The sequence below is a fragment of the Lemur catta genome, chromosome 11 (genome assembly GCF_020740605.2).
Source record: "Lemur catta isolate mLemCat1 chromosome 11, mLemCat1.pri, whole genome shotgun sequence".
Classification (NCBI taxonomy): domain Eukaryota; kingdom Metazoa; phylum Chordata; class Mammalia; order Primates; family Lemuridae; genus Lemur; species Lemur catta.
The window spans coordinates 49,624,625-49,637,965 of record NC_059138.1 but is presented as its reverse complement, the minus strand read 5'-3'; the positions used below and the strand labels follow the sequence as shown (position 1 = coordinate 49,637,965).

At 33.9% G+C, this 13,341-nt stretch overlaps 1 protein-coding gene across 2 annotated transcripts in view; it reads right to left on the bottom strand.

Annotated features, from left to right (window-relative positions):
* ADAM22 (ADAM metallopeptidase domain 22) overlaps positions 1–13,341 on the bottom strand; it is a 209,559-nt gene that overhangs the window by 25,491 nt on the left and 170,727 nt on the right. Inside the window, exons 25-27 of one of the 2 annotated variants that reach the window (XM_045564912.1) lie at positions 11,131–11,221; positions 7,714–7,731; positions 543–650 (exon numbers count right to left, since the gene is read on the bottom strand). In XM_045564912.1, the coding sequence (XP_045420868.1) occupies positions 543–650; positions 7,714–7,731; positions 11,131–11,221 (217 nt within the window). The remainder of the gene's footprint in view (positions 1–542; positions 651–7,713; positions 7,732–11,130; positions 11,222–13,341) is intronic. The other variant, XM_045564913.1, reaches the window with a different exon arrangement.

The following is a 13,341-nucleotide window of genomic DNA, read 5'->3' as shown; positions in this document are numbered from 1 at the left end:
TCTAAAAACAATCATCCTCCCCAAAAAGGCAAAATCATAATGTTCAAATATATGATTCACAGAGAAGCAATCTTTGTCTCATAGCAAGCTTAGCTTTAATATATATAAAATTAAAAAAAATATTCAATGCGGCACTTATGTTACGACTTTATGTTAACAACTGCTTTTACTGAAGCATGACAGTAACCTTTTTCTTTGACTACCAAACATGACATAAAGCTCACCATTTAAAATACTATTAAATACTATGATACTTTCTTAAGCCATATAAGAGCAAGACTGGAAAACTCTGGGGTTTCTATGTAGATTTAGAGTTACTGTTTGTTTTGTTTCAATTTTGTGGCCTGATTTGTACAACAAGTGGTTCTGAGCATATGGCATTTTGAAGTAGAGTAATCAAAGAACAAAGGATACTATTTTTCAACATTCAAGAAAGAAGGAAGAAGTAATCAAACCTGCTGCAAAATAATGAAATGTTCTGACTAATGGAATAATGTGTGATGGAACAGGTAGAAATCTGAAAATGCGACAGAAAAGCAGACCTCTTCTTAGAACTAGATGCTGAGTTTGTGCTGACTCCAGGAGGAATGTCGCTATAAAAAGAGTCACCATCTCCAGGCTTTTTTACATAATCTCCCTGGGGTAACTGTCTAAGGCATAATAAACATTTCAGAGTCAGAAAACAAGACACACACATGAACACAGACATATACAAACATTATATCAGAAAAAAAGAGAGGTAGGGATAATGATCTACATGAATCCAATCTATAACAACACATAAGATTATTAATAAATGTGGCAAGTTAAAGTCATTCTAATTCTAGAGGTTGAAAATGCAGTCACTGAAGTCTATAGTTTGGATGAATAAAGCCTTGCTTTGGGGGAAAAATACGGAAAGGTGAGTGTTTTCACTGTAATTTCATTATACTTGGAAATGTTAACTGTAGTTTTGTCTTTAAAAAAACAAACAAAAAAAAACTTGTGTAACAGGACATGTGTTAGGATATACAGTTCTTGCCCAGATAAAGCATAGTTTTGTTTCGCTGTGGGGAATAAACTATTCATGATTTCTAAACATTATATAATATAACCTTGATTTGGTCTAAAGAACTGATTGATTTCTAAACTATTCTATAACTTAATCCAAATAAATCCTTATTCGAGCGTGGTGTTCAATTTGGAACTTCATTTAACAGAAATATGAAGAAACTGAGAAAGATTCCAAGTTGAATCAAAAAGGTAATTTTATAGCTGGTCCGTTAAGGAAGATAATTTAGCAAGAAGAAGAAAGGGTTCAAAAAAGTAACTGAATTTTTGTTGAGACTATAAATAACAAGGGACAATCTATTTAATCTGCACTGTAACTGACCTTTACTCATCTGATTTTGAATTAACTAAGATTGGAACAGATATTTATGACTTCTCTTAAGGTAATCAGATAGAAACTTCTAGATAGGGTCCCCATTCAACCCTCCTGCAGTAGCTAATCTGATCATTTGTCAACAGTGTGGCCCCCAAACAGCCAAATTCATCTAAAACTTGATTCAGTTCCATTCAGTACTATTGTTGGAAGTGCCACAAATTTTAAACAGAGCTACATTTAATTAAATCTCCAACATAAGCAAAAACTTGCTAACTTTTTTTCTTATGTGGTTTCTCATTTACCATTATATTCTTGTTTAATTGCTGATGCTAAAAATTTTATCCAAAAAAATGCCACTTTCAGATGTTTACTTGCATACTGATTCCACGTTGTTGTAAATGTTTGAAATGCTTTGTTACTCATTCTTTTGAATGACTGAATATCCTCTCATAATATTTCAATGCTATAATATATATTCACAGATCTCTACAAATCTCAAAAAAAATTTCAATTCATATAAAGCACATATTTTGTGTGACTTAATCTACTTCTCCCCTTTATTTTAACTAAAGAAAGAATATCTCACAAAATTAGTATGTAAGACTAATTTTACCTCTAATTCTTTGATGTAGGTTTCTCCAAAATATTTTTAATTCTGTTAGTGACTTCAGCTCATAATAGGTATCTTTTATTTTTCCCAATCTATTATGAAATGTTAATTTTTACAGAAAAATAACATAATACCTCTATCATTTATAGTGTTACATGACAAGGATATATTTGCCTATGCAAAGAGATCTTTGATCTCTGTAATTGTATTTTCTGTTTTCTCACATCAATAAAACATTCCATCAATGCTTGGAAAAATATTTGCAATAAAATCAGAGTTCTATATTTTGCCTCAAGGAAAAAACTTCCCTTTTGTATCATATTAATATTTGTAAGAGAATCCCATCAATACTGCATTTCCATTAATGATCTTTATGGTTAACAAATCCTTTTTGTCATTACTACCTTTAATGATAATCTTCATAAGCTGATGAGATATGCCTCACCAAATTCAAACTAAATAAAGACAAGCTCTCCAAACTACACATGACCTTTCCCATTACTCTATTCCCCCAAATGACCTTCTCTTTACATAGTTCTGGCATTCAGGCATGTACTCTGGCAATTACCAAGGCCTCATGTAACCGATACCAAAGATGTAAATGCACTGCCTTGCACAATGGATGGGTGCCAGTTTTGTTTTTGTTTCTCAACAGAACACGTTTTACCACTCCTTCAATGTAACTTCTCTGTAGCCCAAGGTCATTTTTCACAAAGTACCCAAACATCCTAAATGCTAAACATTCTAAACTGTGGGCTTCAGTCAAGGGGTTGGAAGGGAGTTTCAGTTTAAGGTACCTCTGGGGCACCACTTCATTTTTATCACTGTGGGCAGATTAGATTCTTACCCATCTCCATTGCAAATCTCCAAAATACAGAAACTATTTCACTGCATTCTCCTTAAAATTCAACAAGAAATGCATATAACTTTCTTCACATAGTAAATGTCAACGGTAGATAATGAATTTTGTTAAAGATCTCTTAAGAATAACATTTAATATCCTTCATTGTCTAGAAATTTATCCTTTTTATAATATTTACTACATATTATAGCAAACCTATTTCTTCTTGCTTTAGTGAAAATGGAGAATATCAGGTCCCTGTGATCAATAAAATAACATTTCATCATTTGTTACCAAAGATCATAAATGACCAACTAGATGACCCCTTTAAAATGTTTAAATTGAACTTCTTTTTCTAGTCCTTTATTATCTTCATGGCTTTATTCTTAAATCTTGAGTGTTTTTATTTCATCAAATTTTGGACACTAAAAGTGATTACTATGGTAGGTGGCCTGACCAGTGCTTAGTTTTATAATGGTAATATTACCTTATAATTCTCAAAATATATGCAAATACTTTAGACATGTCCATGATTTTTTTTGTAAACAGTAACCAAAAGAAAAGAAATACTTATGTAACTAAATTTTTTTTTTCCTCAAAAAAGATCCCTTCCTATATTAATTACACGTTGTCTTTTTCTTCCCTACACAACCTTGGCATTTCATTTTGTATTCTGAATTAATACACTCTATTGAATAACATTCTTTTGAAGGTAATGCCTATTCTCTAAGACAAGGACTACTCCTATAACTTAATGACTCTGGAGGAGTTGGTTCATGCAAACTGTAATTACTATTTCTCTCCAGGTCTATAATACCCATGCTTATTGCTTGCTTATTCTTATTCTACTTCAGAACACAAAGTCAGCCCAACTCCTGATGTGTTCATAATTACAAATCATCTAGTTGGTGTGTTAGCACTCTAAATTTAAATATTAAGTAAGACTGTTTCTTGGGTCACCCCAAAACCCTTAGGGAAATAAATAGTTGGTCCTGTTATGAGAGATGTCTTATCTTTCCTAAAAGTATCCATTGTATTATAATATTTATCTTAATGATCCTTATGCATACTTAGAATGAGAAAAAATTTAAAAACCGCATTTAACCAAGTCTTTAATGCTGAAGGAGGCATTTCTCCAATGCTTGGTTGGTGTCTGGGCTGTCTCATATTGGAACTCTTATTTTACTATTTTAAGAAATATTGAATAATGTGTACCAAGTCACATGGACAGATGCAATGAATATCACTGAAATAATAATATAAAAACAAACTAAGAAAGGCTTGAAGAAAAGTAGGAAGTTCACAAGCAGAAAATAAAGTGGCTAAAACAGGTGAGAGAAAAGAAATGGAGGGAAGAGGATTCTGCTTAAACCCACAGATCAGAAAGATATGATCTCATTATTTATTCTATTTCTCATTAGTCATAATGGTGTGTGTTCATTTCAGACAAAGGAAGAGAATAAGATATCAGCTGAATGTGGGTGTTTTATAAATCTAAATTCAGTTAATGTTTCTTATTCTGTAGCTATTTGTGAACCTTCTCTGAAAACTAAAACCCACTTAATAAGTCTTGTTACAAACCACACAGCTGCTAAATCTGAAAGCAATTATGTTATAAATAACAACGTCAACTGAAAAAACTGTGGAAGTTTTCTTTCCTGAAGATTTTAAATAAAAGGATAAACAGCCCTCCTCATTACGGGATGTCCAAGGCTTCTCCATAGCTCCTTGGTTCCATGGTTCTACCCTTCACAAGATGACACTGGCAGATTTAAAGTCGTGTCTTATCTGTGTGGGGTTCTGCCTCATCTATGACACAGAATGGGGCTTCCATTTTTTTTTTTAAATAAGAGTTTGTGAACAAAAAGAAAAAATGAGTTTGCTTCTCATCTATCTGTCAAACTTGCAAGTAAACATATAACATAATCCTTCAATATACTGAAAACCTTGAGGACACAGTCTCAGGAGGGAAAATTTGCCTGGTTATCAGATTCAGTCACAGAGTTACTTGCCTGTCCTCTCCAATAATTTGAAAGTTATGCCCAATTTGGCATTTCAAAGCCATTACAACACTAATAAGAATCGGGTAACTAGCTACATATTTATTATCTGCATTTAGTGTCAAAGCAAAACTTTATGTTCACCAACACTTTCACCAGCTCAACCACTTGTCTGGGCCTCATTCATATCAATGTATGCTGCCTTCCTCTGGGAGAACAACCACATCCACCTCTTTCATCCGAAGATTAGAGAAACACAGTCTTCAGAGACCACAAGCTAATAACCTTCCTTCACCATAATGCTTTACAGAATACAAAGAACCTTATTTGATTGATAGTTCAGGAAACTTAAGTGATTTCTCAACACCACATTTCTGATTCCTTGTCGATTGGTCCTTCCACCATAGACCCTTAACGGAAAACCTAATTTAAAGGCAATAACAACTCAAAATTCTTAATTCTACTACCTGGCATCTTTTGGAATTGAGCAGATCTTTGTTTGAGTGTCTGTTGATATTTTTATAAAACTAAACATTTATTAATGCATGCTTTGCTCTGTTGGCCTTACCACTTTCACTATAATCACTAACATATTTTTAAAAAGGAAAATCTTTTAGAAGATACTTACACATTCATGACTTCCTTTTTTTTTTTTTTTGAGACAGAGTCTCACTCTGTTGCCCGGTCTAGAGTGAGTGCCGTGGCGTCAGCCTAGCTCACAGCAACCTCAGACTCCCGGGCTGAAGCGATCCTACTGCCTCAGCCTCCCGAGTAGCTGGGACTACAGACATGCGCCACCATGCCCGGCTAATTTTTTCTATATATATTTTTAGTTGGCCAGATAATTTCTTTCTATTTTTAGTAGAGACGGGGTCTCACTCTTGCTCAGGCTGGTCTTGAACTCCTGACCTCGAGCGATCCACCCGCCTCGGCCTCCCAGAGGGCTAGGATTACAGGCGTGAGCCACCGCGCCCGGCCCTTGACTTCCTGATCTAAAGTCTATTCTTTGTTATTTCTCCATTTTGAGAACTATTGTATAAACCTAACATAAATTAGCTATGGGCAAGGGCAAAAAAAAAAAGGTTGTGTTGAAATATATCAAAATATATAAAATAAATATTCTGAAGATGTGACAACTCTCAAAATATGGACTAGATTCCAAAAGAGTCGCCAGACTAATGAAATGATGACTCAGTAACACCAGGAGACATGAAATTATATAAGGCACATAAAGGAGATTCTTAGTGTGAAATGTTCTTAACTATATCTACACATATATTGAGTTAGAATAAGAAATTAGTATACACTTTTAAATATTAATCAGTTTTGTATAGTGTGGGCAATTCCCTTATTCTGGATAGTATCTCCAGCGAGAACGCATCTTACAGCACTGTTCTAGCTTTGCTTATGTTACATATTTGAGATACTTATATTCAGTAATATTACATTGTAGCCTTAGCACCTATGGACGTGGAGCTGAATCATTTATTTTTTTATCTTATTCTCCTAATTCCATTTTTCACTAAAGAAAGCCACCAAACTTAGATTTCTGACATGACTACTAATCAACTTCCACCCAACAGAAAGCCTAAATGGCTCTTGTTTTTCTGGACAAAAGACTTTAAAACATGTCATAAAGAAATCTAATTGTTTTTAAAATGTAATTAATTTTGTCTCAGTTTTACTTTTTCCCTTAATGATGAGTTAGTTACTCTAGGGCAAGGTCAATTTTTCTGATATCCATACTGACCAGGATTTCAATTGGTACCCCATGGGCACCAGACATTTACAGAGATTCTCTAGATTCTTAAGGCTGAAGCCTTGTAGAGATTTTGAATTATAAACAGAAAAGTTTAAAGTTTTGATTTGTGAAAAAATGAAAGTTGTGGTTGGGACCTGAAGAAGTATCATGTTTATATCTTATTCATAACCAGGCATGTAACTGAACAACGGAGAAAGCTAAATAGGAATCTGCATAAATACCTTGAGTGTAGGACTAAATACTATGTGATGTGCAAGACCTGGTCTGTGCTATCAATTTCCAGGGTAATATTTTAATTTTTTTTTATCAATAGCTAATAGCATTAGTAACTTTTTAAATGTGAAAAGTGCAGGGTGAATCCCAGTATTATGTGCCAATTTAGATTTAGATAAAAATAGGCAATTGTTATAGAACAACACGAATGTTTGTACCTCTTTTTATGCTGTTGGTTAAACATGGATTTTAAGGTTATGCTGAACAAGATGCCTGACTTTCTCTAGGGGCATTTTTATTCAAAAAAAGTACACAAGACAATCAGAGATTCCAACTATGCAAATTCTTTAACTACCTGTGTGATTAACTAATCAATAAAAAATTTTTTTCCTTTTGTAGAGAGAAACAGGCTCATCAAGTGCCAGAACATTCCCTGATAGCAACACTGCTCTAATAGACTTTGTCACTTATGAATGGAAGTAATATAACTGCTGTAACAAATAAAAAATAAATTCCCTCAGAAAGTAATAGGCAATAAGAGTGTTATAAACATAAAGAAATGTCAATACTAATGTAAACAAATGTGACACTTTAACATAGAAGAAGTTTGTTTTGGATGGAAAAAAATCAATTCCTACATACATTACTATAAAATAACACAAATAAGAACCTGGACTAACTGTATTATTGGATAAAGGAATCATTAAAATTAAATAATGACAGATGTATTTTAAATTAATATAATTCACAGCACCATCACTAAAATCATTATTTCAAGATCATGAAAAACCAAGATTAGTGTATGATCATTGTAACAGAAAAACAAAGTGAACTTGATTTATAATCACATGTATGAATTCCAACAATGATGATAGAAGTTAAACCTTTCAGTTATGTGTTCAGTTTATTCTTATCACATACCTCTGTTCTCGATAGTTTCTTTTCACGGACAAGAGAGGGGGGGAAAAGCACAAGAATTAGTTACCTATAGAAGGACATTAAGAGGGAGCACTAAATACCTAAATAGCAAAGCTTTAGCATTCATCGAAAAGGCTTTCCTAGAGGATTTTGAACTGAAGAATTAAAATAGGGAATACACATAAAAATTTCACTTCATCATTAGGACAAGTGACAAAGAGTTAGTGACAATGTTATCGAATAACTATCCCCATTTTAAAAGTATAAATAAGCTGTAATCATTAAAGAGTAACTGTCTTCTCAACATCAATTGTATTGCACTAAAGTCAATCTTATTTCAAATACGAGTTTTCAGATATATGCATTGATTTAAGTAATGAAATTAATGAATTAAGTTCCTTATACATATTAATTGTGTTTTCATAGAAATAAAATCAATTCATCCGTATTGGAATATAAACCCCGAACTATAGCTGTTCCTAAGAATATCAAATAGGAGACTATAAATGCACATCAGAATGTTTTATTTCATCATTCGTGATTAAAAAAAGTGAATTAATTCACGGCTGTCAAGGACCTCCTAAGTTATTACTACTTACTCACTGAAGCTCCACATTGGAAATATTTGTTCAATATTTAGTCTCTGTTTTTTATTTGACCATAAACTAAAATAAACTTAAATAAGTTTTAAAATAAACTGATTTTAAAAAATATTTTGCTCTAAAGGGTATGATAGTACAGTACAAGTGACTTTTTTCAAGAGTTAACTGTTAACTTTCTATCTTTACATAATTGTTAATATTTTGAAGACATATTAGGAAGGTCAAGCAACTGAGTGGCTTTGGGCTCCTTCCTCTAATATCAAGGATAATGTTTCCATATATGGAGTTCATTTGTAACACCTTCACCTTCCAATCTATTCCATCCACATTGTAAAGTATCATGTTTAACAATAGGCACATGAGGGTAAAAGTGCCAATTTGTTATTATTTTTCATTCCAGAAACTATCAGATGGGGGAAACTAAACCTGGTATCTTTCTATTCAACAAGTTTTACTTTTTATTACCTCAATCTGATTACTTGGGCCATACAGTTGCAAACAAACGTTCGTCTTTTCTTATTCCTGCTACTTCCCACCACAAGGTTTAGAGTAGGAGTGGAAAGTTTAATTGGGAGACTAATGGAAAATGAGCTCTCTCGTTCTAAATCTGCTTTTGAACTTCAAATAAAATATGTGAAACATCATATTCATGAGTTTAATTTCTCTACTAAAATTTCCACATTTTCATTCTATTTTTAAACATATTCTGAATAATGTTAGAAACACTAAAACTTTAATCATGTAGATCCACATTATTTATCAAGAGGATACAGAAGCATGAACAAGATTTGCCTTTTTCGTTAATCAATCTGCAAAGTATACATATTCAGAAATGAAGAACCTCAAAAGAATGTCATAAAAATAAGAAATCACGTAAAGAAGTACTTTTAATTCTAATCATTAATTTCATAAGTAACAGGAATAAGTGTTTAGGTTTCATATTTTCTGAAAAGTAAGGTCCTCCAAGATTGTAAAAATGAAATATCCACTTGCATCAGTAGGTGGCAGAAAATCACACACTCCAGAGGTAACAATTTTCCTTTCAGTTTTCACGTGACCAAATGAAACCACTGAGCTACTTCAAAACAACAAGGCTTGTGATGGCAATTACTATGTAAGTCCTGCATCAGCGAAGTTGAGAAAATAGCGTGACGCCAAGATAGAGCTAATTTGCCTGAGGTGTGAGATGAAATCAAATTATAATCAGAAAAGCCTTCCTTCCTTACTTCCTTCCTTTTCTTACTTACAACTTTATAAGTCCATATGTTATGCTAAAATCAGACTCTGTGAATCTAAGTGTGCAATATACATAATAACCAGCACACCAAGGAGGCCCATAGGTACTGAGCATCTGCTATGGACTGCTACAGGGTACTAGGTACTCATTTAATCAGGGCAAAGCTTACTTCCATGCTGTGTTCTCCTTCACTACGTTATGCCATGTCAGCTATGCTATACTAAACTGTACTATGCTGTCTGCGCTACTTGTTAATATGGTTTTTGACAAATGTCTCTATTCTTATGCTTGTAGCATACAAAATTTATCCTGGCAATAAACTAACTGTTCTCCCTTTTCAGTCAAAGACACTCTTTCAAGGTTTTGATTTCACAACAATTGGCTTAAGACCACATCAGGTAATAATAACGGCAAGCAATTACACAGTTATGTCCCGTGGGCCAGATACTCCTCTGAGTGTTTGACATACAGTAACTCGCAGAACTAAGATGAGTCTACTGAAAGGTTTGGGGTAATTTTAAAGTCGAAAATATTCTAATTCCCAAAACTTTTAGCGACCTAAATTTGATCCACGAGGAAAAATATGCCATGGGGCAGTGCCCAGAATGCCTAGCAAAAGTTGCCTTCCAAGTGGAGAAAAACCCTAAGCCTGCAGACTACAGCACCATCATCAGAGATCAGAAGAATGTGACTTTAGGTTTAAGGTTTACCATATTTCTGTTTAACTTATTAAACTTAAATTACTTATTTGAATGCTAATGAAAATTTTCACATCATAAGATTGAAGTACTTAAAAAGGAAATTGTACACATTAAATATATAAATAAGTCTAGAATGTTCAAAGGCATTTACTTAGTAAAATGTTTAAGGGTATAAAATGTTATACAAAAGTTACATAACATGATTTTTTAAAATTTATATATGGAACCAAAAAAAGTTGTAAGTTTAACTTAGAAGCTTAAGAGAATTAGGCTTTTAAAATTTGTAACTTGAAGTTGAATTTTAATTTTAACAAACAAATTAAATCTTGCAACAGTCTTTTCTTCACACAAATACACTCACATATTTAACAAATAATAATGCCTCCTTCATACTGGTTATGAAAATAAAGAGGCTTTGCCCTCCCTGTGCATGATATATGACCACAGCAAACACTCACTGACAGATCTGCTGCCGCTGTTCTTGTTAGTACTGTTATTACTGCCATTGTTATTAAAGTACTAAGTTCTCTGTCTTGTCTAGATTTTGGGATACAGGTTTAAGTCAACCCTGTGTCACGTAAGGGCAAACCAACTCAGCCGTTTTGTAAGACATGATTTAGATTGATTTTAATTCACTTCAACAATTTTAAAACAATATTCAGTACTTTTAGAATAGAAGGGCATTGCCTCAAAATTTTAAAAAATGGTCAATTATTATTATTTCTAATCGTGCCAAAAAAAAATCACCGATTGCTAAACAAGACCGATTTTCATTGCAAGTGTATTTATGGAATGATACAAAACTTTCAAGAAATTTTCATTTAATGAAAATATTTAGAAGTCTATTTTGATAGTAAAAAGACTGAGACATTTCACTTACTTATAACCCCACGCAGTGATTCCTAATATGAGGGCCAGCACTAAAATGGTGCCGGCAATTATGCCTATTATGATATTGGTGCCAGCAACACCTGCGAGGAGAAAAAGAAACAAGGACGATCAGTGATATAAAATTCTTTCAGGAACTTTACTTTTCAGATTTATCATCATCACACTAACATTATTTGTTTGTTTGTTTGTTTTAAAAATGGGTATTTTTCAAAGGAAAGAAAAATCAACCATAATTCAGCAGTCCATGCCAATTTTTTAAAATGACTTTTTATATATGTTCCTTTTTAATTCTTGTCCAAGTACATTTTGCACAGTTGTATTTTCCATCTATTTATCTGGAAATTATGATGTCATTGAACAAAAAGAGGGAAAAGTAATGATACCAAAAAGCAGGGGAGGGATGCTAGTATATTTATTTGCATAGTACCCTGCAGGGAGGAATTTGTAGAAAATCTTTGTTCCTTCTGACTCTCACCACTTTCTCAGAAACTCTAAAAATGTTACTGAGCATATCACTCCATTCTGACAACTAATGCAAGGTCCATATTGCTCTTACTGTCGTGTGTTTGTGTGTGATATTTTGTCTCTCAAAGTGAATATAAACTACTTAAGGGGGAAAACATGTCTACAGACTAATATGACCAGTGCTCAGGTGGTATAATGATAAAAGCACTGGGCTTGTAATTCCCAGTCTGGGCAATGATGGCCGTGGCATTCTAGAAGAGGAAAACCCAAATGAAAAAAAAAAGTCTGGTGAGCTGGAGATTGGTGCTAATACAGCATGAGAGAGAGGTGGTGCCAGACTGGCAGAGAGACAGGCAGGCAGAAGCCAGGGCAAGGCCAAAGCTCAGGACTGTGGGATGGCACTGTTATGTCAGCATCCCTTGTCAAGCAGGCTGAGATACAATCCTTAAGGGGATCACAGCAGTGAGAATGGTGCAGTGGGTCAATTAGTCAATAAGCTCAAGTGAAGGCCCAAGAGCAGAAAAGGCTGATCTGAGTGAGGTCTGGCTTTGAAATCAGGAGGCCTGTTTTGTGGATAATGATTTACACCACATGTTTAATTGCAGGGCTTTCATCCAGAGCCGCTCAGATCCTTCGTCTGCTCCACTCCTGAGGCATTCTGCTAGACATCAAAGGTCAGTAATTGTGGGCAACTGAAGAAAGACTCTAGGTCCCCATGATGGAAATGGCAGTCTCTCTGTCCCTTAGTAGTCATGTCGGACAGTAGAGCTAGGACATGAGCAGACTGGTGGCACTAACCTGCCAGGTCCTCTGTGAGATGGGTGGATGCAGATGCCAGAGGATCTCCTGGTTACTAGGATTTTCTTACTCTAAAATCTAGCATGTCTGGTCCTCTCTTCCTTTTCTTCCAGGGATTTAACAAGGATCAATAAACTTAGATGCTAGTCTTAATTATTTCTAAGTAATTGTAAGTGACTTTTGACAAGTCACTTAAATCCATGTACCTACATATCCTCATCTCTGCATTAACTGCTGCAACAAGCTCCATACTGCTGAGACTTGGGGACTGCAAAATCTAAGTCATACTCTTTCTTTATTAAAGTTGTATTAGATGTTTTTACCTGTCTAGATGGTTAGAATGAACATATTCCTCTTTTCTCCGCCTTTGGAAGTAAATAGACTTCAGGATTTGAGTATTATTTCATGTGAAAGAACTCAGTAATAAAATGGTGAAATAGTTTAAAAAGGGGACATTTGCCTCCAACATATGAGTTCTTTCAATTATCCGCATTTAATTTCTACTTCTCCACTTGGGCCACCTTAGCTTTTATTTATTTGTTTTGATTTTTTAAATATTTTAATAGATTTAGGGGGTCAAGCTGAATTCCATTACATATATATATAGTATAGTAGTGAAGTCTGGGCTCTTAGTGTACTCATCACGGGAATAGTGTACATGCTGTTTCTTATCCATGTCCTTAAAGTCCTTCCAGTCACCTTGGCAAAGATCACAACTTCTAGTTCAGGCTATAAAATTGGGGTTGAATATCAATGAGAGTCTATTAAAATATTTTAAAAATTCTTCAATTGTTTCTTTTCATATTTGTTCAGTCCCAAAATATAAAATTCTCCCTTTAAATTCACACAGTTAAGAATTATTACTACTTTCTTCATTTGAAACAAACGGAGTTTGTTGACAGCCCTAGATAAGTACAATACTTGAAAAATCTCAGTC